Genomic DNA, 25264 nt, shown 5'->3' with positions numbered 1-25264 from the left:
CAAACCAACATATCTGTCTACCGAATTATCAGTTAAAATTCTCTGTGGGACCCCCTATCTGGAAATATGTTGTTCCAGGGACCCCCCAGCTGAGAATATGTTGTACCAGGGGACCCCCCCCCCCCCCCCCCCAGAAACTGTGAAAGATTATAATATTCAAAGATTTTGCACACACATTTTCACCATTTTAAGTGCCGCGCTAACGAGCTTGTAGATGTGCTCTGTTTCACAAGAGCTACAGTTTAAGCTGGTTGTTCAGCTCCATCCATAACGATCTTCCTCCGTGCTGCTACTCCTCCTCCTCTTCCTCCTCCTCCTCCTCCTCCTCTTCCTCTTCCTCTTCCTCTTCCTCTTCCTCTTCCTCTTCCTCTTCCTCTTCCTCTTCCTCTTCCTCTTCCTCTTCCTCTTCCTCTTCCTCTTCCTCTTCCTCTTCCTCTTCCTCCTCCTCCTCCTCCTCCTCCTCCTCCTCCTCCTCCTCCTCTGCCATCACCTCCACCAGTAGCTCAGCGGTGCAGGTTGCCTCACCCAGGCTGTTCACGGCCTTCACGGTGTACTTACTGTCGTCATCACCTGACACCTGGGGACCAATGACATACCATCATTACATCACCTGACACCTGGGGACCAATGACATCCCATCATTACGTCACCTGACACTTGCAGGGACCAATGCCATGTCATCATTACATAATAATAGTAATAATAATAATAATAATAACAATAACAATAACAATAACAATAACAATAACAATAACAATAACAATAACAATAACAATAATAATAATAATAATAATAATAATAACCTCAGATATCACCAGACTACAGTTTCCATCTTCGTCATAATCAATCTGGAAGTGACGAGTCTCTTTGATTGGCTGATCGTCTTTATACCACACCACCTCCGGGTCGGGGTAGCCTATAGGAGAGCGACAGGAAACAGGAACATTGTGTCTATGGGGCATGTACTTTTAAATAACCACTCATAACATTGTGTCTATGGGGCATGTACTTTTAAATAACCACTCATAACATTGTGTCTATGGGGCATGTACTTTTAAATAACCACTCATAACATTGTGTCTATGGGGCATGTACTTTTAAATAACCACTCATAACATTGTGTCTATGGGGCATGTACTTTTAAATAACCACTCATAACATTGTGTATATGGGGCATGTACTTTTAAATAACAACTCATAACATTGTGTCTATGGGGGCATGTACTTTTTACATAACCATAACTTGCTCAATTTTCGACCGAGTTTCAAACGGTTTGATTTGTTATAAACGTCAGAGACGTACGCAATCATACTGATGTGCTTTTATACGACGTTCATATACAAAAATTGAATCATAACCACGTTGACAACCAACACGTTTGTAAATCCGTCAAGATTTGAGGGAGTTGTGACTGTTTTAGTTTGAGCTGCCATTAGAACATACTGTACTGTACTGTACTGTACTGTACTGTACTGTACTGTACTGTACTGTACTGTACTGTACTGTACTGTACTGTACTGTACTGTACTGTACTGTACTGTACTGTACTGTACTGTAGCCCCGAAGCAAGATGGCCGCCGCGTGAACTACGTCAGAGACTCCGCCTTGAGCCATCTAGCCTTTATACATGTCTATGGGCTGGTAGAGTACATAGAACTACACATCCCACAGTGCACTGGGGCCATCTAGCCTTTATATGTGTCTATGGGCTGGTAGAGTACATAGAACTACACATCCCACAGTGCACTGGGCCATCTAGTACATAGAACTACACATCCCACAGTGCACTGGGGCCATCTAGCCTTTATACATGTCTATGGGCATGGAAGGACCATCCCACAAAAGCTCAGATTTATGGAGGCACCCCCCCCATCTCAGTTGTGGTGGCAGAAAGAAGACTCCGCTTTGCTGGGCACTGCCACAGAGCAAAAGACCAGGTCATTTCGGATATTCTTCTGTGGAGACTACCCTGCCCATCAAGAGGAACACGACCTCTCACTTTTCCAGATGTCCTGAGTAGGGACACAGGACTGACTGTGAATGAACTTGGTGTGGCGATGAGCAACAGAGACCAGTGGAAGCAGCTTGTGTCGCAGATCTCGAGGGCACTCGAAGGATGGATGATGGGGCTGGTAGAGTACATAGAACTACACATCCCACAGTGCACTGGGGCCATCTATTCTTTATACATGTCTATGGGCTGGTAGAGTACATATAACTACACATCCCACAGTGCACTGGGCCATCTAGTACATATAACTACACAACCCACAGTGCACTGGGCCATCTAGTACATAGAACTACACATCCCACAGTGCACTGGGCCATCTAGCCTTTATATATGTCTATGGTGCTTACATTCTACCTGGCAGTTGAACCTGGAAACTGAACCCTCCACCACTGTGTGTGTGTGTGTGTGTGTGTGTGTGTGTGTGTGTGTGTGTGTGTGTGTGTGTGTGTGTGTGTGTGTGTGTGTGTGTGTGTGTGTGTGTGTGTGTGTGTGTGTGTGTGTCTTATAGAGTATAATGAATAGAGATGGCACCGGATTCCTCCTCCCATCCACTTTGCATTAAGTTGCTCAAAAGCGCATGAGGCGATTTCACTCCTCCTTCCGCGTAGGAACAGAGTGCATTCTGGGATGGATTTGCCCCAAACACATGAGCGCGCTGCCGTCGTGAACGTGTACAACGATAGTCAGCGGACCAGCGGCGCGTTCATGTGTTTGGGGCCACGCTGCAATACCAAATTCGGCCACTATGTCCATTTGGCCTCAGGGTTTCCTCCGGGTGCCGTCTCTATTCATATATACTCTAAGGTGTGTGTGTGGTGCATTCTGGGTATTGTAGTCTACCTTCTATCTTGCAGTGGAAGCGGGCAGCTGAACCCTCCACCACCTCCACATCACTGACGACTGAAGTGAAGGACGGTTTGCTCTCTGTCTTCTGTTCAACCTCCAGACACTCCAGGAACTGGCTGTCATCTGGACACACACACACACACACACACACACACACACACACACACACACACACACACACACACACACACACACACACACACACACACACACACACGCACACACGCGCACAAACACACGCGCGCACACACGCACACACACAAACAGAAACGTTGCATTCATCTGACAAACACAGAGTTGAAATGACAGACATTTAAACAGGAAGTGGTCATAACAGGAAGTGTTCCTAACAAGAAGAAGTGGTGATAGCAGGAAGTGATCATAGCAGGAACAGGAAGTGATGTCATAGTGTACCGTCGGATGGCGAGCCCTTCTTGGCGTGGACTCCAGCGAGCTGCGCCATCGACGACAGCCTGCCGATGGCTCTGACGGCGTGGCCCGTTTTCTACACGCACGCACGCAAGCAATGCACACACGCATGCACGCACACACACACACACACACACACACACACACACACACACACACACACACACACACACACACACACACACACACACACACACACACACACACACACACACACACACACACACACACACACACACACACACACACACACACACACACACACACACACGTAATACAAGTGCAACATAAATACAACAGTTAGTTAGCAATACATACTGTACACAATGCTAAATATCTGTATGTATCCACGCTTTTCCTGGGCTGTGTATGTGCTCCAGTTCCTGTTGATTTCATTGGATATCATTGGTCATCTGACCAGTTTCATTGGCTTTCATTGGATCAAATCGACAGGAACTGGAGCACACACAGCCCAGGAAAAGCGTGGATACCTATATATATCCCATTCTGACCTGAGATCAGATTCATACGAGGTTTCCACTGGACACACACTGGTCTGATTAACCCATTCTGACCTGAGATCAGATTCATACGAGGTTTCCCACTGGACACACACTGGTCTGATGAACCCATTCTGACCTGAGATCAGATTCATACGAGGTTTCCACTGGACACACACTGGTCTGATTAACCCATTCTGACCTGAGATCAGATTCATACGAGGTTTCCACTGGACACACACTTAAGTTCAAAAAATCTGAACTATCCCTTTAAGCCTCTTGTACAGATCTATAAGTTGGGCTTTTTGGGTTCTCCCAGAAATGTTACTGGCCACTTTGACGAGGCTGCTGAGCCTGTCCGTCGCTAAATGTGCTCCGCTGCTATAAATCGCTGGGCGCTATGATATATATATCATCATATTATTATGTAAGGGATAATATCTGGCTAGGCCACCTATAGCCAGATATTATCCCTGCTTATATATACATATACAGTACATGGCTACCTAACATAAATGAATACATTGACCCAGAACACAACAAACTAAAAGTATTCCATAAGTTGGCGTTGGTTGGGTACGTATGTCCAGCGGGCTGCAGCACTGTCGGAAAACATATAGAATCCATTTCCGGGGTTACTGCTTCGTCTATTTCTATAAACATATAGAATCCATTTCCGGGGTTACTGCTTCGTCTATTTCAAACATATAGAATCCATTTCCGGGGTTACTGCTTCGTCTATTTAAAACATATAGAATCCATTTCCGGGGTTACTGCTTCGTCTATTTCAAACATATAGAATCCATTTCCGGGGTTACTGCTTCGTCTATTTAAAACATATAGAATCCATTTCCGGGGTTACTGCTTCGTCTATTTAAAACATATAGAATCCATTTCCGGGGTTACTGCTTCGTCTATTTCTATAAAACATATAGAATCCATTTCCGGGGTTACTGCTTCGTCTATTTCTAAAAACATATAGAATCCATTTCCGGGGTTACTGCTTCGTCTATTTCTAAAACATATAGAATCCATTTCCGGGGTTACTGCTTCGTCTATTTCTAACATATAGAATCCATTTCCGGGGTTACTGCTTCGTCTATTTCTAAAACATATAGAATCCATTTCCGGGGTTACTGCTTCGTCTATTTAAAACATATAGAATCCATTTCCGGGGTTACTGCTTCGTCTATTTCTATAAAACATATAGAATCCATTTCCGGGGTTACTGCTTCGTCTATTTCTAAAAACATATAGAATCCATTTCCGGGGTTACTGCTTCGTCTATTTCTAAAACATATAGAATCCATTTCCGGGGTTACTGCTTCGTCTATTTCTAACATATAGAATCCATTTCCGGGGTTACTGCTTCGTCTATTTCTAAAACATATAGAATCCATTTCCGGGGTTACTGCTTCGTCTATTTCTAAAACATATAGAATCCATTTCCGGGGTTACTGCTTCGTCTATTTCTAACATATAGAATCCATTTCCGGGGTTACTGCTTCGTCTATTTCTAAAACATATAGAATCCATTTCCGGGGTTACTGCTTCGTCTATTTCTAACATATAGAATCCATTTCCGGGGTTACTGCTTCGTCTATTTCTAAAACATATAGAATCCATTTCCGGGGTTACTGCTTCGTCTATTTCTAACATATAGAATCCATTTCCGGGGTTACTGCTTCGTCTATTTCTAAAACATATAGAATCCATTTCCGGGGTTACTGCTTCGTCTATTTAAAACATATAGAATCCATTTCCGGGGTTACTGCTTCGTCTATTTCTATAAAACATATAGAATCCATTTCCGGGGTTACTGCTTCGTCTATTTCTAAAAACATATAGAATCCATTTCCGGGGTTACTGCTTCGTCTATTTCTAAAACATATAGAATCCATTTCCGGGGTTACTGCTTCGTCTATTTCTATAAACATATAGAATCCATTTCCGGGGTTACTGCTTCGTCTATTTCTAAAAACATATAGAATCCATTTCCGGGGTTACTGCTTCGTCTATTTCTAAAACATATAGAATCCATTTCCGGGGTTACTGCTTCGTCTATTTCTAAAACATATAGAATCCATTTCCGGGGTTACTGCTTCGTCTATTTCTAACATATAGAATCCATTTCCGGGGTTACTGCTTCGTCTATTTCTAAAACATATAGAATCCATTTCCGGGGTTACTGCTTCGTCTATTTCTAACATATAGAATCCATTTCCGGGGTTACTGCTTCGTCTATTTCTAAAACATATAGAATCCATTTCCGGGGTTACTGCTTCGTCTATTTCTAAAACATATAGAATCCATTTCCGGGGTTACTGCTTCGTCTATTTCTAACATATAGAATCCATTTCCGGGGTTACTGCTTCGTCTATTTCTATAAACATATAGAATCCATTTCCGGGGTTACTGCTTCGTCTATTTCTAACATATAGAATCCATTTCCGGGGTTACTGCTTCGTCTATTTCTAAAAACATATAGAATCCATTTCCGGGGTTACTGCTTCGTCTATTTCTATAAACATATAGAATCCATTTCCGGGGTTACTGCTTCGTCTATTTCTATAAACATATAGAATCCATTTCCGGGGTTACTGCTTCGTCTATTTCTATAAACATATAGAATCCATTTCCGGGGTTACTGCTTCGTCTATTTCTCGCTAAAAATGTTTTCAAAAACATTTTTAGTGAGCAATGTTTAGCTGTAAATGACATTGTATGTCACTACTAGTGTGTGTGTGTGTGTGTGTGTGTGTGTGTGTGTGTGTGTGTGTGTGTGAAACAACATTAATATAGTGTATTGATGCCTGCCATCCAGATGACTGTAGGAAACAACATTAATATAGTGTATTAAGACCACTTCACCACTTTTCAACCTATCTTCATATAATAGGTCCTCACTAATAATCATGAAAAAATTGCACGATCTTTTTCTACTCAGTCTGTGTCTCATAGGAGGGCTGTGGGTAGTTTAGAAACCGTCTTCCAGTGACATCATCAGATTTTTTTACAAAAATATTTAGATTTTCATTATCGTGAGAACGATGGCTTCCATTTTCGCATTGCAACTTTTCAGGACTAGAAAGCCTGCCGTTTCTATTTGTATTCCCCATCGATGATGTCACTGGAAGACGGTTTCTGAACTGCCCACAGCCCTCCTATGAGACACAGACCGAGTAGAAGAAAATTGCAAAATTATTTCATGATTATTAGTGAGGACCTAAGATAGGTTGAAAAGTGTTGAAGTGGTCCTTTAACAGTTTATTTAATATTATTTTATTGGCAAAAAGGTCCATTGCCGTCCGTCTGTTAGAAAAGTTCTGTATTTGAAGGCCAAAGTAAAATAAACTGGTTCTGTTTTATTTTATCGTCTCCCGTCTTTCCACAAAATAATAGAAAATGCTCGATAAGCCTGATGGATGAGGTGCTTGTTAGCAATAAAAATCACACCCGTGTGAAGTGAGGGGCGCTCTTATCATCGTACATCGTACAACATCATCATCATCATCATCATGTCACTGGCCCCTCCCACCCCTCCCTGGCCCCTCCCACCCCTTACCGGGGAAAGTCTGTGTGGAAAAACAGACGCACACTTCCTGTGCGTACCTGCCACTTCCTGCGTAGGATGTATTTCTTCATCCTCTCCTTAGACAGTCGTTTGGCGCTCATGGTGTTGATGTCCTGTTTTAGCCACGCGTGTTCTACGCACTGAGCGCACGTCAGCCTGGCCCTGCCACACACACACAAGCACACACACACACACACACACACACACACACGCACACGCACATGGTCACGCACAAACACACGGACGCGCACACACATGCACGAACACAACGCACACAACATACGCACGCACGCACACACCGCACGCACACACAATAACAATTTAATTATGTCCACACAGAGGACATTTCATGCAAGGACATAAATAGTTCAGGTGCAGCAAAGTTACATTTGGGGGCTTGGGGTTTAGGGGTTAGGGGTTAGGGGCTAGGGGTTAGGGGGCTAGGGGTTAGGGGTTTAGGGGCTAGGGGTTAGAGGCTAGGGGTTAGGAGCTAGGGGTTAGGGGCTAGGGGTTAGGGGCTAGGGGTTAGGGGCTAGGAGCTAGGGGTTAGGGGCTAGGGGTTAGGGGCTAGGAGCTAGGGGCTAGGAGCTAGGGGTTAGGGGTTAGGGGCTAGGAGCTAGGGACTAGGGGCTAGGGACTAGGGGCTAGGGGTTAGGGGCTAGGAGCTAGGGGCTAGGGGCTAGGGGCTAGGGGTTAGGGGGTAGGGGGTAGGGGTTAGGGGTTAGGGGTTAGGGGTTAGGGGTTAGGGGGTAGGGGGTAGGGGTTACCTCATGTCTTTCTTCAACAGGACGGTGATGAAGTCTTTGGCGTCGTCAGAGATCTCGTCGAACGCCTCGTCCTCAAAGTCCCAGGTCGCCGACGTCACGTTGGAGAGAGTCTCGTTGTCGTTGTCGCCCATGAACGGAGACAGGCCGCTCACCCTGAGGGGGCGAGAGACACCCAGACACACACAGAGAGAGAGTGAGAGATGAACGGAGACAGGCCGCTCACCCTGAGGGGACGAGAGACACCCAGACACACAGAGAGAGAGAGTGAGAGAGAGAGAGATGAACGGAGACAGGCCGCTCACCCTGAGGGGGCGAGAGACACCCAGACACACAGAGAGAGAGTAAGAGAGAGAGAGAGAGATGAACGGAGACAGGCCGCTCACCCTGAGGGGGCGAGAGACACCCAGACACACAGAGAGAGAGAGTGAGAGAGAGAGAGAGAGATGAACGGAGACAGGCCGCTCACCCTGAGGGGGCGAGAGACACCCAGACACACAGAGAGAGAGAGAGTGAGAGAGAGAGAGATGAACGGAGACAGGCCGCTCACCCTGTTGTTGTGATTATTATTATTATTATTATTATTATTATTATTATTATTATTATTATTATTATTAGTTATTCACTCATATTTTTGTTCATCACTTCAATAAAAAAGGCCTGCATAAAACCAAGGGTTGTGTAGCCATTTACAAATGTCTGCTGAGACAGCTATTGAAATTTAAACATTCTATTTTCAAATGGTTTATTGGCATCTCTCATAGCAAACGGCTTCTATAGGCTACAGGTATGATACCAATAATGAAAGTCAATAATGTAAGTAGCTATTATCATTTGTGTGATGTAGTGTACCTTTCATGCACAACAGCAAGAAAAACAAAGCCAAGTGACAGCTGTGTAGTGTGTACTGTGGGGTCTCGCGAGCGACACCCCGTGATGGTAATTGCGTTGCCAGGGCAACCAGACACGCTGTCAGACAGAAGACGCCTCGGACCGTTAGGAACGCCCTCGGCCGCCTAATAGGGAATGTATACGTCCCGAATCTCCTCCTCCGCCAGATTGAGCTGATGGACCGACCGCACCCAAATCAGCAAGCGGCCACACCCGTCATATCAAAGGAAGTCTCAGTCTACGTCTGACAGCGGCTGGTTCACACATACACGCTCACGGAGGCACGCACAGCAAACCGTCGGGGGGTAAGAAGACACACACACTTCCACCGAACACACACTCATGTGTATAGCTCTGCATGTCTTAACTGTCACTCTCCTCTCGTCACAGGCTTTTAGGAACGGTCCAGGAAATGTCCGAGGGACAGAGTCTACCGGACTGTATGAATAAAATATAGGAACAGGAGTTCCAGTTCCACGTATCGTGCTGTGGGAGGAAGGCAGCCCCGCCAGTGACGGTGTCGTGGAAACTACAAATAATCAGGTCGGAAAGAAACCTATAATTCTTGATATTGCATTGAGTCCTGTCTGGCAAACAGGCGCTCATTATATACGCCGGAACGGATTGACGGCTTGTGCTCTCTCGGAGCTGAACCCCCGCTATGGGAGAAGACCCGCTACAGTTAAAGATAAAGGCCGATGACGTCACGAAGCAAGGCATCGCCGTCACCTCTTATCGTTTATTAAAACCCAAAGCCTTCCAGTGAGGAGCGAGCTATCAGAGACTGTACAAACCTAAGTTGAAATCTAATCTTCTGTTCTCATCCTTCTCCAGGCTGGCGAGGACGCCTGTGAAACTAATATTGTATGGAATCTAAGTTATCCGGAACCTATGTGGGGTTTCTCCTGCTAAACAAATAAAAAGCTGTTTGAAACTGCTGCAATCCCCTGTTCCGCCTGCTCATTGAACACAGACACTCCACAGTACTTAAACATGCGTGTGCATGCTTGCAGTCCGCGACTGCATGGTTGCACCGCTCCGGCCCTCATGGAGTCACATTTCGTCCAATGCGGCCCCCCGCCCCAAAATTAGTTCCACATCCTTGCCTTCTTAGAGGCTGTTGTTGTGGGTACAGCATTAGCTCAGACACCTTAGAGCAGTGGTTCCCAAAGTGGGGTCCGGGGACCCCCAGGGGTCCTTGAGGGAGGTCCAGTCTGTAACTCTGAGAGTGTACAAGATTTTACAATATAAATCGGGGGTCCCAGAGACAGAAATGCCGTTAAATGGGGGGTCCGTAGCAGTGGCGGCTGGAGTGTCCCACGGGCCCTGAGGCGACTGCCTCGCCTGCCTCTATTATATCGCCGCCGCTGGTCCGTAGACTAATGCATGTCAAACTGGGGGGTCCTAAACTGGTTGAGAATCACTGCTGGAGCCGTGACTATCTTCTCTTAGGGGGTCCCTGAATCACTGCTAGAGCCGTGACTATCTTCTCTTAGGGGGTCCCTGAATCACTGCTAGAGCCGTGACTATCTTCTCTTAGGGGGTCCCTGAATCACTGCTAGAGCCGTGACTATCTTCTCTTAGGGGGTCCCTGAATCACTGCTAGAGCCGTGACTATCTTCTCTTAGGGGGTCCCTGCACGGCATGTCTTTTCAATTGGGGGTCCACGGGATAATTAGTGTCAATTTGGGGGTCCTTGACATGGAAAGGTTTGATAACCACTGCCTTAGAGGCCATTACAGGATGTAACCGACCATTAACCCTCTGCTGAGAGGATGTAACAGACCATTAACCCTCTGCTGACAGGATGTAACCGACCATTAACCCTCTGCTGACAGGATGTAACAGACCATTAACCCTCTGCTGACAGGATGTAACACAACATTAACCCTCTGCTGACAGGATGTAACATATCCTTACAGGATGTAACAGACCATTAACCCTCTCCTAACAGGATGTAACAGACCATTAACCCTCTGCTGACAGGATGTAACAGACCATTAACCCTCTCCTAACAGGATGTAACCGACCATTAACCCTCTGCTGACAGGATGTAACAGACCATTAACCCTCTGCTGACAGGATGTAACAGACCATTAACCCTCTCCTGACAGGATGTAACAGACCATTAACCCTCTGCTGACAGGATGTAACAGACCATTAACCCTCTCCTAACAGGATGTAACCGGCCATTAACCCTCTGCTGACAGGATGTAACAGACCATTAACCCTCTCCTGACAGGATGTAACAGACCATTAACCCTCTGCTGACAGGATGTAACAGACCATTAACCCTCTCCTGACAGGATGTAAGATACCATTAACCCTCTGCTGACAGGATGTAACAGACCATTAACCCTCTGCTGACAGGATGTAACAGACCATTAACCCTCTGCTGACAGGATGTAACAGACCATTAACCCTCTGCTGACAGGATGTAACCGACCATTAACCCTCTGCTGACAGGATGTAACAGACCATTAACCCTCTGCTGACAGGATGTAACAGACCATTAACCCTCTCCTAACAGGATGTAACCGACCATTAACCCTCTGCTGACAGGATGTAACAGACCATTAACCCTCTGCTGACAGGATGTAACAGACCATTAACCCTCTGCTGACAGGATGTAACAGACCATTAACCCTCTCCTGACAGGATGTAACAGACCATTAACCCTCTGCTGACAGGATGTAACAGACCATTAACCCTCTCCTGACAGGATGTAATATACCATTAACCCTCTCCTGACAGGATGTAACATGTCCTTACAGGATGTAACAGACAGGATGTAACATGTCCTTACAGGATGTAACAGACCATTAACCATCTGCTGACAGGATGTAACAGACCATTAACCCTCTCCTGACAGGATGTAACAGACCATTAACCCTCTGCTGACAGGATGTAACAGACCATTAACCCTCTCCTGACAGGATGTAAGATACCATTAACCCTCTCCTGACAGGATGTAACATGTCCTTACAGGATGTAACAGACAGGATGTAACATGTCCTTACAGGATGTAACAGACAGGATGTAACATGTCCTTACAGGATGTAACAGACCATTAACCCTCTCCTAACATGATGTAACAGACCATTAACCCTCTCCTGACAGGATGTAACAGACCATTAACCCTCTCCTAACAGGATGTAACAGATCATTACAGGATGTAACAGACCATTAACCCTCTGCTGACAGGATATAACAGAGCAGTAACCCTATCCTGACAGGATGTAACAGACCATTAACCCTCTCCTGACAGGATATAACATGTCCTTACAGGATGTAACAGACAGGATGTAACATGTCCTTGCAGGATGTAACAGACAGGATGTAACATGTCCTTACAGGATGTAACAGACAGGATGTAACATGTCCTTACAGGATGTAACAGACAGGATGTAACATGTCCTTACAGGATGTAACAGACAGGATGGAACATGTCCTTACAGGATGTAACAGACAGGATGTAACATGTCCTTACAGGATGTAACAGATGACTCCGATGCTCCACATGTCCGTAGGGTAACTGATGGCCTCGTAGTTGATCACCTCTGGAGCCACAAACTCTGGGGTCCCAAACAGCACCTTCAGGGTCCCTGCGTTCTCTATGGGGGAGAGAGACACTATGAATGCATGAATGAGAGCGAGAGAGAGAGAGAGAAAGAGAGAGAGAGAGAGAGAGAGAGAGAGAGAGAGAGAGAGAGAGAGAGAGAGAGAGAGAGAGAGAGTCAGTACCTAGCCTCCTGGCCAGGCCGAAGTCGATCAGTTTGATGTTGCTTCCCGTCTTGTTGACACACATGATGTTCTCCGGCTTCAGGTCCAGATGGACTATGCCTTGTTGATGGATGAAGGAGACCCCGTCTACGATCTGGAGCATGTACTTAATGACCTGTTAATACATTACAATACATTACAATACCCCGTCTACGATCTGCAGCATGTACTTAATCACCTGTTAATACAACTATTATTAATACAACATTATGATGAAGGAGACCCCGTCTACGATCTGCAGCATGTACTTAATGACCTATTAATACAACTATTATCAATACAACATTATTAACACTATTATTAATACAACATTATGCATGTACTTAAGACCTGGAATTATAGCTAATATTAATACAACATTATGCCACGATCTGGAGCATGTCCTTATAATGACCTGGAAACACGCCGCCAGCGCCCACAGCGACCCGAGCGGGAATCGAACCCAGGACCTTCTAAGCTGCGAGGCGACAGCACTACCGACTGTGCCACCGTGCCCCCAAATAATCCTCTTTCTATCCTCAAAGTGTTTCATAATACTCCTCCGTAGACATGTTATGACCTACTTTCTGTCCTTGCAGGTGATTATCTTTCTAAGTGTTGCAGTTTGGGGAAGTGCTCGTTAGATATCACTCAGCAGCCCAGGCGTGCCACGTGTTTAGAATTAGCACATAATGCAGGAGGCAGCAGGACGTTAGCTTTACTGAAAACGAGTGCTTCCAAACTCTGATGGAAACACGCGGTCTGCACATGGTCAGTCACATGGTCACATGGTCACATGGTCAGTTGGACACAGAGAGAATACGTAGAGATGTGTATTCTTCCGTCGGCTAGAGAGGAGGCGGCCTATTAGGCGATATAATTTAATAGTGATTGACTTTGTCGGAGGGGAGGCAGTTAAACGTAGCCATAGGAGGCAGTTAAACGTAGCCATAGGAGGCAGTTAAACGTAGCCATAGGAGACAGTTAAACGTAGCCATAGGAGGCAGTTAAACGTAGCCATAGGAGTCAGTTAAACGTATAGCCATAGGAGGCAGTTAAACGTAGCCATAGGAGGCAGTTAAACATAGCCATAGGAGAACTCTGCTTTGTACTCTCAGGCAGACTCCATGCTCCTGCCACCAAATGGCCTGGCCAATATAATAATAGTAATAGTAATAGTAATATATAGTAATAGTAATACTAATAGTAATATATAGTAATAGTAATAGTAATATATAGTAATAGTAATAGTAATATATAGTAATAGTAATACATACTAATAGTAATATATAGTAATAGTAATAGTAATATATAGTAATAGTAATACATACTAATAGTAATATATAGTAATAGTAATAACCTCTCTCTCCGTCAGCTCAAAGTCCTCGTCGATGATCCGTTCGAACAGCTCACCGCCCGAAATCCTGAACGCACGCACACACACACACACACACGCACACACACACACACACACACGCACATGCACGCACGCATGCACGCGCACGCACACATGCAGGTGTACACCCACGTGCACACACGCATATGCATATGCGCACGCGTGCACGCACACGCGCACACACACACGCGCACACACACACACACACGACTTTGTTAGGAAATAACTAGTGTACTATGCATCATGTATATATTATACAGAACGTTTGATTGTTGTTTGATTATATGAATAACTTACCGCACAATCAGCCAAATGTTGCAGATTAAGATTAAATTATTATTAGTATTTATATTTCAGGTGGAATTTTGCAAAACACATTTTTGGAACAAAATGCCTCAAATGATCAAATTACGTGAGAAGAAATGTCACCCTTTTCACATTAGTCTATTATAGCGCCACCAGGAGGCCACAACCTGAACTGGCCCCTGGTGGAGACCTGTCCTGTTATAGCGCCACCAGGAGGCCACAACCTGACCTGGCCCCTGGTGGAGACCTGTCCTGTTATAGCGCCACCAGGAGGCCACAACCTGACCTGGCCCCTGGTGGAGACCTGTCCTATTATAGCACCACCAGGAGGCCACAGCCTGACCTGGCCCCTGGTGGAGACCTGTCCTATTATAGCGCCACCAGGAGGCCACAGCCTGACCTGGCCCCTGGTGGAGACCTGTCCTATTATAGCGCCACCAGGAGGCCACAGCCTGACCTGCCCTGGTGGAGACCTGTCCTGTTATAGCGCCCCCTGGTGGAGACCTGTCCTGTTATAGCGCCCCCTGGTGGAGACCTGTCCTGTTATAGCGCCCCCTGGTGGAGACCTGTCCTGTTATAGCGCCCCCTGGTGGAGACCTGTCCTGTTATAGCGCCCCCTGGTGGAGACCTGTAGTTGCCTAAATAAATTATATATACATGCTGTCGCTGTCGGCCAGAAATCTCAGCCAAACTCAGCCATCAGTAACCATGACGATACTTACATCTCCAGCACCATGACGTTATCAGTAACCATGACGATACTTACATCTCCAGCACCATGACGGTATCTGTAACCATGACGATACTTACATCTCCAGCACCATGACGGTATCAGTAACCATGACGATACTTACATCTCCAGCACCATGACGGTATCAGTAACCATGACGATACTTACATCTCCAGCACCATGACGATGTCGGCCTTTCCCTCGAAGGCGTCGACACACTGCACCAGCTTGGGGTGATGGAGGTCGTTCATGATGGAGATCTCGTGGCGGACGTTGTCCTTGTCCTTCGCCGAGTACGCCTTGATGAACTTCCCCGCCCACGTCTTGGCGGTGGCCTTCTCCCTCAGCTTGAACACCTGGCCGAACTTCCCCCTAGCAACGACAGGTTAACCATGTAAACACCTGCCTAGCAACCAGGATGTAAACACCTGCCTAGCAACGACAGTTTAACGATGTAAACACCTGCCTAGCAACCAGGATGTAAACACCTGCCTAGCAACGACAGGTTAACGATGTAAACACCTGCCTATCAACCAGGATGTAAACACTTGTCGTCCTCAAGTCTAAATAAAGATATGTGTTGGATGCAGGTTACAATTTACAATTTAGGCATTTAGCAGATGCTCTTAATCCAGAGCGATTAACATTAAACACATTTAGTGCCGGAAGTGCATCAAAATAGAAGCTCCAGGGTGCCAGAGTTGTCTGATCGCTTTTACTCTGAAAGCCATGAACCGGAAACACTTTCCTAAAAAAGTTGACTTTACAAAGTGACCTCACATCCCCGATCATCTTAATAAAAAAAATTACGCTCCAAAAAGCGTTCATATTTTGCGGGAGAGACGGATGAGGAGCAGAAATGAAGCGCCAGCATATCGATCCATTCATCACCACGGAGAGCGCCCTGGATTAGGAGATACGAGTCATTCTTTCCGCCGCGCTAACATCGGAGTCAATGACAAGCTAATAGTTGCACAGAGCGTTAGCGTACGGAAAGCGAAAAGCGAAATGCCAAAAAAAAAAAGAGGAAAAATTCTGAATATTCTTATCTCGCCCCGCGTCTCTAGGACGTCGCTAGGACGTCCACAGACGTCGTAGGCACTAATTTTTCGGAATCCTTATGACGGCCTCATGCGTCGTATGAACTGAAACGGTTAAAGGTATATTCAGTGATTTCACTCAAAAAACCTTAGGTTTAGTTTTTGGCTGTGGGACCCAGCCTTTCGTCCAATCAGGATAGAGAGTCAAAAACGAAACCTAAGGTTTTTTGACCCCCAGGGGTTAACTGGGGACAGGGAGGAACTCCTTATATGGTCAGCACACTCTATAGTAGGGAGGATTATCACAACAAAACAAAAAAATAAGTGATATTTGAATTAAGTGAAATCACTGAATATACCTTTAAGCAAGAACAAAAAAGCAGTGGAATACATCACATAAATATAAAAATGCATTTATCATGAAACATGCGTAAGCTAAGAACGTAACTAGAACATAATATAATGACACTATACATAATAAAGCTATACATATATACTATGCTATACATATGTACTATGAAGTGCTACGACTATACACAATGCAATTATTGTGCTGTCTACATGACATGCTATAAGCAGTGTTGGGCAAGTTACTTTGAAAGCGTAGCTTGTAAAGCTACAAGTAGCTCACCATGGCAGTAGCTTGATCAAGCTACATAGCTACCCCTGGAGAGATGTAGCTTGTAAAGCTACAGCTACATGGAAAAAGTAGCTCAAAGTAGCTCAGCTACTTTTTATTTTTCAGCGTTAAATTGAGAATGTACATGCAGGAGACCCCTCCTCCCCTCTGGGAGACCCCTCCCCTCTGGGAGACCCCTCCTCCCCTCTGGGAGACCCCTCCCACCCTGCTCCCCTCGGGGAGACCCCTCCTCCCCCTGCTCCCCTCTGGGAGACCCCCCCACCCTGCTCCCCTCTGGGAGACCCCTCCTCATCCTGCTCCCCTCTGGGAGACCCCCCCACCCTGCTCCCCTCTGGGAGACCCCTCCTCACCCTGCTCCCCTCTGGGAGACCCCCCCACCCTGCTCCCCTCTGGGAGACCCCTCCTCACCCTACTCCCCTCTGGGAGACCCCCCCACCCTGCTCCCCTCTGGGAGACCCCTCCTCACCCTGCTCCCCTCTGGGAGACCCCTCCTCACCCTACTCCCCTCTGGGAGACCCCCCCACCCTGCTCCCCTCTGGGAGACCCCTCCTCACCCTGCTCCCCTCTGGGAGACCCACCCACCCTGCTCCCCTCTGGGAGACCCCTCCTCCCCCTGCTCCCCTCTGGGAGACCCCCCCACCCTGCTCCCCTCTGGGAGACCCCCCCACCCTGCTCCCCTCTGGGAGACCCCTCCTCCCCCTGCTCCCCTCTGGGAGACCCCTCCTCCCCTCTAGGAGACCCCTGCTCCCCCCTGGGAGACCCCTCCCACCCTGTGATACCAGGGCCAATCAGAGGCCAATTAGAGGCAGCTGTCAAGTGCTGATATGCCCTCAAAGCAATCAGAAAAAGGAACAGTCCTTGATTTTTCAAAGGGGGTTCTAGTACAAGAATTAACACAGCAACCAATGGTCAAAATTAATATATTTCTTTCATGTTATTGCCCAAAATTGTAGCTTGTAACTTGAGTAGCTAAGCTACAAAAAATGACCCAAAAGGTAGCTGAGCTACTTGACGAGGTACACAAATATGAATGTAGCTAAAATACCACAAGCTACAGCAAAATGTAGCTCAGCTACGTAGCTCAGCTACATGTAGCTTAATACTCCCCAACACTGGCTATAAGTCTGTTTCAAATGCTATCTAAGTCTAAAAGGTGCTAAGAAGTGCATTCCACAGGTCGGATGCTTACGTTCCCAGTCTCTCCTCCACATCATAAAGTTCTTTCACTTTGACGTCAGTTCTCACGACGACATTCCTGTAGTCTGGAACCTTGTCTGTGTCTGAGCACACACACACACACACACACACACACACACACACACACACACACACACAGACACACACACACACACACACACACACACACACACACACACACACACACACACACACACACACACACACACACACACACACACACACACACACACACACACACACACACACACACACACACACACACACACACACACACACAACACACACACACACACACACACACACACACACACACACACGCTTGGCAGTGTCAAACAGAAATGCATTCTGGGATGCGTGTTTTGATTGCCAGACATAAAGAATGATTGACAGGACATAGATAAATTGATCCTGGGAACTTCTGTCCAACCTGGGGAGAGTTGGACCCGTTTGGACGAAATAACGGCTGGCCATGGGGAGGCAGTATAGAGACCAGGATTACTGCATGTTTTTAGTGAGGGTACCTACTCTAGGGGACATGGGGAGAACATGTGAGGGTACCTACCCTAGGGGACAAAGGGAGAACATGTGAGGGTACCTACCCTAGGGGACACGGGGAGAACATGTGAGGGTACCTACCCTAGGGGACACGGGGAGAACATGTGAGGGTACCTACCCTAGGGGACACGGGGAGAACATGTGAGGGTACCTACCCTAGGGGACACGGGGAGAACATGTGAGGGGACCTACCCTCGGGGACACGGGGAGAACATGTGAGGGTATCTACCCTAGGGGACACGGGGAGAACATGTGAGGGTACCTACCCTAGGGGACACGGGGAGAACATGTGAGCGTACCTATACCCTAGGGGACACGAGGAGAACATGTGAGGGTATCTACCCTAGGGGACACAGGGAGAACATGTGAGGGTATCTATCCTAGGGGACACAGGGAGAACATGTGAGGGTATCTATCCTATAGGGGACACGGGGAGAACATGTGAGGGTATCTACCCTAGGGGACACAGGGAGAACATGTGAGGGTACCTACCCTAGGGGACACAGGGAGAACATGTGAGGGTACCTACCCTAGGGGACACGGGGAGAACATGTGAGGGTACCTACCCTCTGGGACACGGGGAGAACATGTGAGGGTATCTACCCTAGGGGACACGGGGAGAACATGTGAGGGTACCTATCCTAGGGGACACAGGGAGAACATGTGAGGGTACCTACCCTAGGGGACACGGGGAGAACATGTGAGGGTACCTACCCTAGAGGACACGGGGAGAACATGTGAGCGTACCTACACTAGGGGACACGGGGAGAACATGTGAGCGTACCTACCCTAGGGGACACGGGGAGAACATGTGAGCGTACCTACCCTAGGGGACACGGGGAGAACATGTGAGGGTACCTACCCTAGGGGACACGGGGAGAACATGTGAGGGTACCTACCCTAGGGGACACGGAGAGAACATGTGAGGGTACCTACCCTAGGGGACACGGGGAGAACATGTGAGGCTACCTACCCTAGGGGACACGGGGAGAACATGTGAGGGTACCTACCCTAGGGGACACGGGGAGAACATGTGAGGGTATCTACCCTATAGGACACGGGGAGAACATGTGAGGGTACCTACCCTAGGGGACACGGGGAGAACATGTGAGGGTACCTACCCTAGGGGACACAGGGAGAACATGTGAGGGTACCTACCCTAGGGGACACGGGGAGAACATGTGAGGGTACCTACCCTAGGGGACAGGGGGAGAACATGTGATTGACAGGTCATGCAGAATGATTGACAGGTCATGCAGAATGAATGACAGGTCATGGAGAATGATTGACAGGTCATGGAGAATGATTGACAGACAGGTCATATAGAATGATTGACAGGTCATGGAGAATGATTGACAGACAGGTCATGGAGAATGATTGACAGACAGGTCATGGAGAATGATAGACAGACAGGTCATGGAGAATGATTGACAGGTCATACCTTCCTCCTCATCTTCATCCTCCTTGCCCTCTGTTGAGTAAAAACAACAACAGAGTTACTGCGTGTGTCTGTGTGCGTGCGTGCGTGTGTGCGTGCGTGCGTGCGTGCGTGCGTGCGTGCGTGCGTGCGTGCGTGCGTGCGTGCGTGCGTGCGTGCGTGCGTGCGTGCGTACTGACCATCATTCTCCACTAGGCCCACTGTGATTGGTTCAGACTCGGCTGAAGGTTCTCCAACTCCGTAAATGTTGACGGCTCTGACCCGGAACTTATACTGTCTGTCTGGAAGCAGGTTCTGCACGCACACACACACACACACACACACACACAACGCGCACACGCACGCGCGCACACACACACACACACACACACACACACACACACGCACACACACACGCACACACGCACACACGCACACGTTTGTACATTTGTACGTCTCTAAAAGTTTTGATGAATTGAACAAACGAGTGTAATGCTTTATGCTGGTGTCGTCCACTCACAGTTAACAGTCTTTGTGTTGAGTTGTGATAGAAATGTATTGTAATTCTGCAAACTGTTAATAAATACTATCAATCAATCAATCAATCAATCAATCACCACCGAACTGGTCTGTGTTCTGCAGTGTTGTTTTCGTCGACTGAAACTAAGACGAAAAATGTTTGTCGACTGTCTTATTTCACTGACTAAAACTAAATGGAAACTAAATGAAAACTGAGCTACGGTGACTAAAACTAAGACTAAATATACTGACAATTTCGTCAACAGATAAAAACCTCCCCCTGGCCAGCCGGGGCGCCTGATGGAGGGGAAAGGAACTGGTCTCTATACCGCCTCCCCCTGGCCAGCCGGGTCGCCTGATGGAGGGGAAAGGAACTGGTCGGAATAACGTGTCCCTTCCACGCGCTACGTCCGGCCGGGGAAATTCCCCCGTCAGGTGAAAAGAAGCAGCTTGGACTCCTCATGCATAGAAGGAGGCATGAGGTCAGTCCGCTGCCCCCCCCCCCCCCCCCCAGGTTGGCAGAGGAAGTGTAGCGCCCAGGATTCCATTAGATAATTGGCATTGGGTGAAAAGAAAACTGGGTTACAAAATTGTGGGATAAAAATGTAATAAAAAAAACAAACAAAGAAAAAACAGATAAAAACTAGACTAAAATGTTAGGAAGCGACTAGTGGACAAGAGATCCAGTAGAAGTCATTTTACACTTGGTTGCATGCTGAAAATAGCTGATCTACAAGCTCACTGCGACAATGCGTCGCGCACGCACACACACGCACGCACACACACACACACACACACACACACACGCACGCACACAGTGAGGGTGTGTACCTGGACGTTGTAGGAGGTGCTGTTGCAGGACACTAGGGGGCGCCATCCGCCCTCCAGGCTGTCCCAGGCCTCCAGGTCGTAGCTCTGGACCGCTGAGCCGCCGTCGTAGGTCGGACCGTACCACGACACCGTCAGGGTGGTCCGCCGCACGTCAGACAGGGCGGGGGTCTTAGCGGGGGGGTCGGGCTTGTCTGGGGAGGGGGGGGGGGGAGAGAGAGGTCTGCTTTATATGGGGAGAGAGAGAGGTCTGCTTTATATGGGGAGAGAGAGAGGTCTGCTTTATATGGGGAGAGAGAGGTCTGCTTTATATGGGGAGAGAGAGGTCTGCTTTATATGGGGAGAGAGAGAGAGAGAGAGAGAGAGAGAGAGAGAGAGAGAGAGAGAGAGAGAGAGAGAGAGGTCTGGGGAGGGGAGAGAGAGGTCTGCTTTACATGGGGAGAGAGAGGTCTGCTTTATATGGGGAGAGAGAGAGAGAGAGAGAGAGAGAGAGAGAGAGAGAGAGAGAGAGAGAGAGAGAGAGAGGGAGAGAGGGAGAGAGGGAGAGAGAGAGAGAGAGAGAGAGAGAGAGAGAGAGGTTTAGTGCGGCCTGTCTCAGTCCGTAGGGGTTTAGGAGCTAGGGTGTAGGGTTTAGGAGCTAGGTTTAGGAGCTAGTGTTAAGGAGTTAGGAGCTAGGGTTTAGGAGCTAGGTCCAGCTAGGTTGTAGGGTTTAGGAGCTAGGAGCTAGGGTTTAGGAACTAGGGTTTAGGAGTTAGGAGCTAGGGTTTAGGAGCTAGGAGCTAGGTTGTAGGGTTTAGGAGTTAGGAGCCAGGGTTTAGGAGCTAGGGTGTGGGGTTTAGGGTTTAGGGTTTAGTTAAGTCTACTAGGAGCTAGTGTTTAGGGTTTAGGAGCTAGGGTTTAGGGTTTAGGAGCTAGGGTTTAGGAGCTAGGAGCTAGGTTGTAGGGTTTAGGAGTTAGGAGCCAGGATTTAGGAGCTAGGGTGTGGGGTTTAGGGTTTAGGAGCTAGCGTTTAGGGTTTAGGGGCTAGGATTTAGGGTTTAGGAGCTAGGGTTTAGGGAGTAGGGTTTAGGAACTAGGGTTTAGGGGGTAGGAGCTAGGAGTTAGGGTTTAGGAGCTAGGAGTTAGGGTTTGGTAGCCAGGAGTTAGGGTTTAGGAGCTAGGGTTTAGGGGTCTTACCAACGATAGTGAGGTTAACCCCTGCCTGCCTGAGGCCGTAGGGGTTTAGGAGCTAGGAGCTAGGGTTTAGGAGCTAAGGTTTAGGAGCTAGGGTGTAGGGTTTAGGAGTTAGGAGCTAGGGTTTATGAGATAGGGTTTAGGAGCTAGGGTGTAGGGTTTAGGAGTTAGGAGCTAGGGTTTAGGAGCTAGGGTTTAGGAGCTAGGAGCTAGGGTGTAGGGTTTAGGAGTTAGGAGCTAGGGTTTAGGAGCTAGGGTTTAGGAGCTAGGAGCTAGGGTGTAGGGTTTAGGAGTTAGGAGCTAGGGTGTAGGAGCTAGGGTTTAGGAGCTAGGGTGTAGGGTTTAGGGGTCTTACCAACGATAGTGAGGTTAACCCCTGCCTGCCTGTGGCCGTAGAGGTTCCTCAGCTCCACGGTGTAACATCCACAGTGGTCCTGCTGCCCCGACGCGATGCTCAGCTCACTGCTGCCCTCTGCTGTCTGGATGGTGACGTCACCGCCCACTGGGATCTGCAGGTAACCACACCACACGCACGCACGCACGCACGCACGCACACACACACGGCACACACGCACGCACGGCACACACGCACGCACGGCACACACGCACACGCTGGATGAATCAGCATCCTGCACGTGTCGTCGTGAATGTGCACAATGATAGTCAACGGACCAGCGCGTTCATGTGTTTGGGCCCAGCGCTGCAATACCAAACTCGGCCACTATGTCCATTTCACCTCAGGGTTTCCTCCGGGTGCCGTCTCTATTCATATATACTCTATGGTGTGTGTGTGTGTGTGTGTGTGTGTGTGTGTGTGTGTGTGTAAGGCACATGCCGTGGCAGACATGTTTTTTCACGATTGCTAACACACAAAAATGGAACAATTGGCACAATTTGCACGACATCACACTCCCTTATCGGCACTATTATTAATATTATTATTATATTATTATTATTATTATTATTATTACTCCCTTATCTGCACCATTATATTATTATTACTATTATTATTATTATTATTATTACTCCCTTATCTGCACTAGACTCTGACTTTCCTTCTTTACACTCTGATGTCAATTACATCGATTACATCAATTACATCGCCTTGTTGTCCAAACACTACACACAATGTCCAGTTGTTACACACACATTAATATATACTCTAAGATAGATAGATGTGACCGTGAGGGACTAGGGTGCATACTTAGTTTAGACAAGTAAGACGCGCAAACGCGTGAAGCGAACGCAGCTTGTGTGTGTGTGGTTGTGTGTGCGTGTGTGTGTGTGTGTGTGTGTGTGCGCGTGTGCGTGTGCGTGTGCGTGTGTGTGTGTGTGTGTGTGTGTGTGTGTGCTACAGCTGCGCCCTGTGTGTGTGTGTGCTACAGCTGCGCCCTCTGGTGGCGGGCGGGTGGTGTAACAGTGGGACAGACACACACACAGACATTCAGCCCTTGCTGTCATAGTAAGTGGCTCACTGCGTTCGCAACTATAGTCTATGGGTTACACATAAGGTTGGTGAGGGGTGCGTTAAGACGACCGGATTCGCCATGTGACCGTGAGGGGGCGGGGCTTACCGGCTTCCTGAACTTCAGCCATGTGACCGTGAGGGGGCGGGGCTTACCGGCTTCCTGAACTTCAACCATGTGACCGTGAGGAGGCAGGGCTTACCGGCTTCCTGAACTTCATCCATGTGACCGTGAGGGGGCGGGGCTTACCGGCTTCCTGAACTTCAGCCATGTGACCGTGAGAGGGCGGGGCTTACCGGCTTCCTGAACTTCAGCCATGTGACCGTGAGGGGGCGGGGCTTACCGGCTTCCTGAACTTCAGCCATGTGACCGTGAGGGGGCGGGGCTTACCGGCTTCCTGAACTTCAGGCATTTGACCGTGATGGGCGGGGCTTACCGGCTTCCTGAACTTCAGCCATGTGACCGTGAGGGGGCGGGGCTTACCGGCTTCCTGAACTTCAGCCATGTGACCGTGATGGGCGGGGCTCCAGCGAAGCGGCAGAGAATCTCCACTTTCTCTCCCGCCTTCTTCTTCATGTCCTCTGGGAAGGACAGGATGTTGGGGGGCGTGGCTACAACACAATGACAGGAAGGACAGGCCATGAGGGGGCGTGGCTAAAAGCAGAGCCATAGAGTAGAACCGCGCCCCCAGTAAGGCTATCCAACGTTGAAGCTGCCACCACCTACTGGCCAAATGTGGAACTGACGTCCCATGATGTCACGTCCCAGAACCTGAGGACATGAGGTCCGGCGCTAGGCTATAGGCTAGGCTAGGCTAAACTTCTGCTCGCTCGAGCCATTGAGTTATAACGGTACTTCCGGCAGTCTTCAGGGTGCTTCAAAACGCCACTGAGCGACTTCCACTGACATGAATAGCGGGTGGGCGGGGCTAGCGCTCCTGCTCGGTCTCTATCCTTTTATTACTCTACGAGTAAGACAGAGTTCGGACATTGAGGGGTCAAAACACCCAACACTGGAGCACTGTGCATGGAGCCTGAACTGAGACCAGTGTTGTTTTCGTCGACTAAAACTAAGACGAAGACTACCTTTTCCACTGACGAAAACGAAATGGAAACTAAATGAAAACTAAGCTATGGTGTCTAAAACTAAGACTAAATATACTGACAATTTCGTCAACAAATAAAAACTAGACTAAAATGTTAGGAAGGGACTAGTG

At 47.9% G+C, this 25264-nt stretch overlaps 1 protein-coding gene across 1 annotated transcript in view; it reads right to left on the bottom strand.

Annotated features, from left to right (window-relative positions):
• Window positions 1-259: 259 nt before the first annotated feature.
• mylkb (myosin light chain kinase b) overlaps window positions 260-25264 on the bottom strand; it is a 243182-nt gene continuing 218177 nt past the window's right edge. Inside the window, exons 2-18 of the mRNA XM_083783106.1 lie at window positions 24532-24660; window positions 22938-23091; window positions 21413-21603; window positions 20263-20377; window positions 20087-20116; window positions 18080-18170; window positions 15379-15582; window positions 14139-14202; window positions 12761-12914; window positions 12507-12630; window positions 8129-8281; window positions 7400-7523; window positions 3273-3363; window positions 2853-2981; window positions 804-916; window positions 491-577; window positions 260-325 (exon numbers count right to left, since the gene is read on the bottom strand). Coding sequence (XP_083639232.1) covers window positions 290-325; window positions 491-577; window positions 804-916; window positions 2853-2981; window positions 3273-3363; window positions 7400-7523; window positions 8129-8281; window positions 12507-12630; window positions 12761-12914; window positions 14139-14202; window positions 15379-15582; window positions 18080-18170; window positions 20087-20116; window positions 20263-20377; window positions 21413-21603; window positions 22938-23091; window positions 24532-24624 — 1953 coding nt within the window. The 5' untranslated portion in view covers window positions 24625-24660 and the 3' untranslated portion in view covers window positions 260-289. The remainder of the gene's footprint in view (window positions 326-490; window positions 578-803; window positions 917-2852; window positions 2982-3272; window positions 3364-7399; window positions 7524-8128; window positions 8282-12506; window positions 12631-12760; window positions 12915-14138; window positions 14203-15378; window positions 15583-18079; window positions 18171-20086; window positions 20117-20262; window positions 20378-21412; window positions 21604-22937; window positions 23092-24531; window positions 24661-25264) is intronic.

Source organism: Protomyctophum parallelum (genome assembly GCF_964188405.1).
Source record: "Protomyctophum parallelum genome assembly, chromosome: 15".
Classification (NCBI taxonomy): domain Eukaryota; kingdom Metazoa; phylum Chordata; class Actinopteri; order Myctophiformes; family Myctophidae; genus Protomyctophum; species Protomyctophum parallelum.
This window is presented reverse-complemented; position numbering and strand designations above follow the sequence as displayed.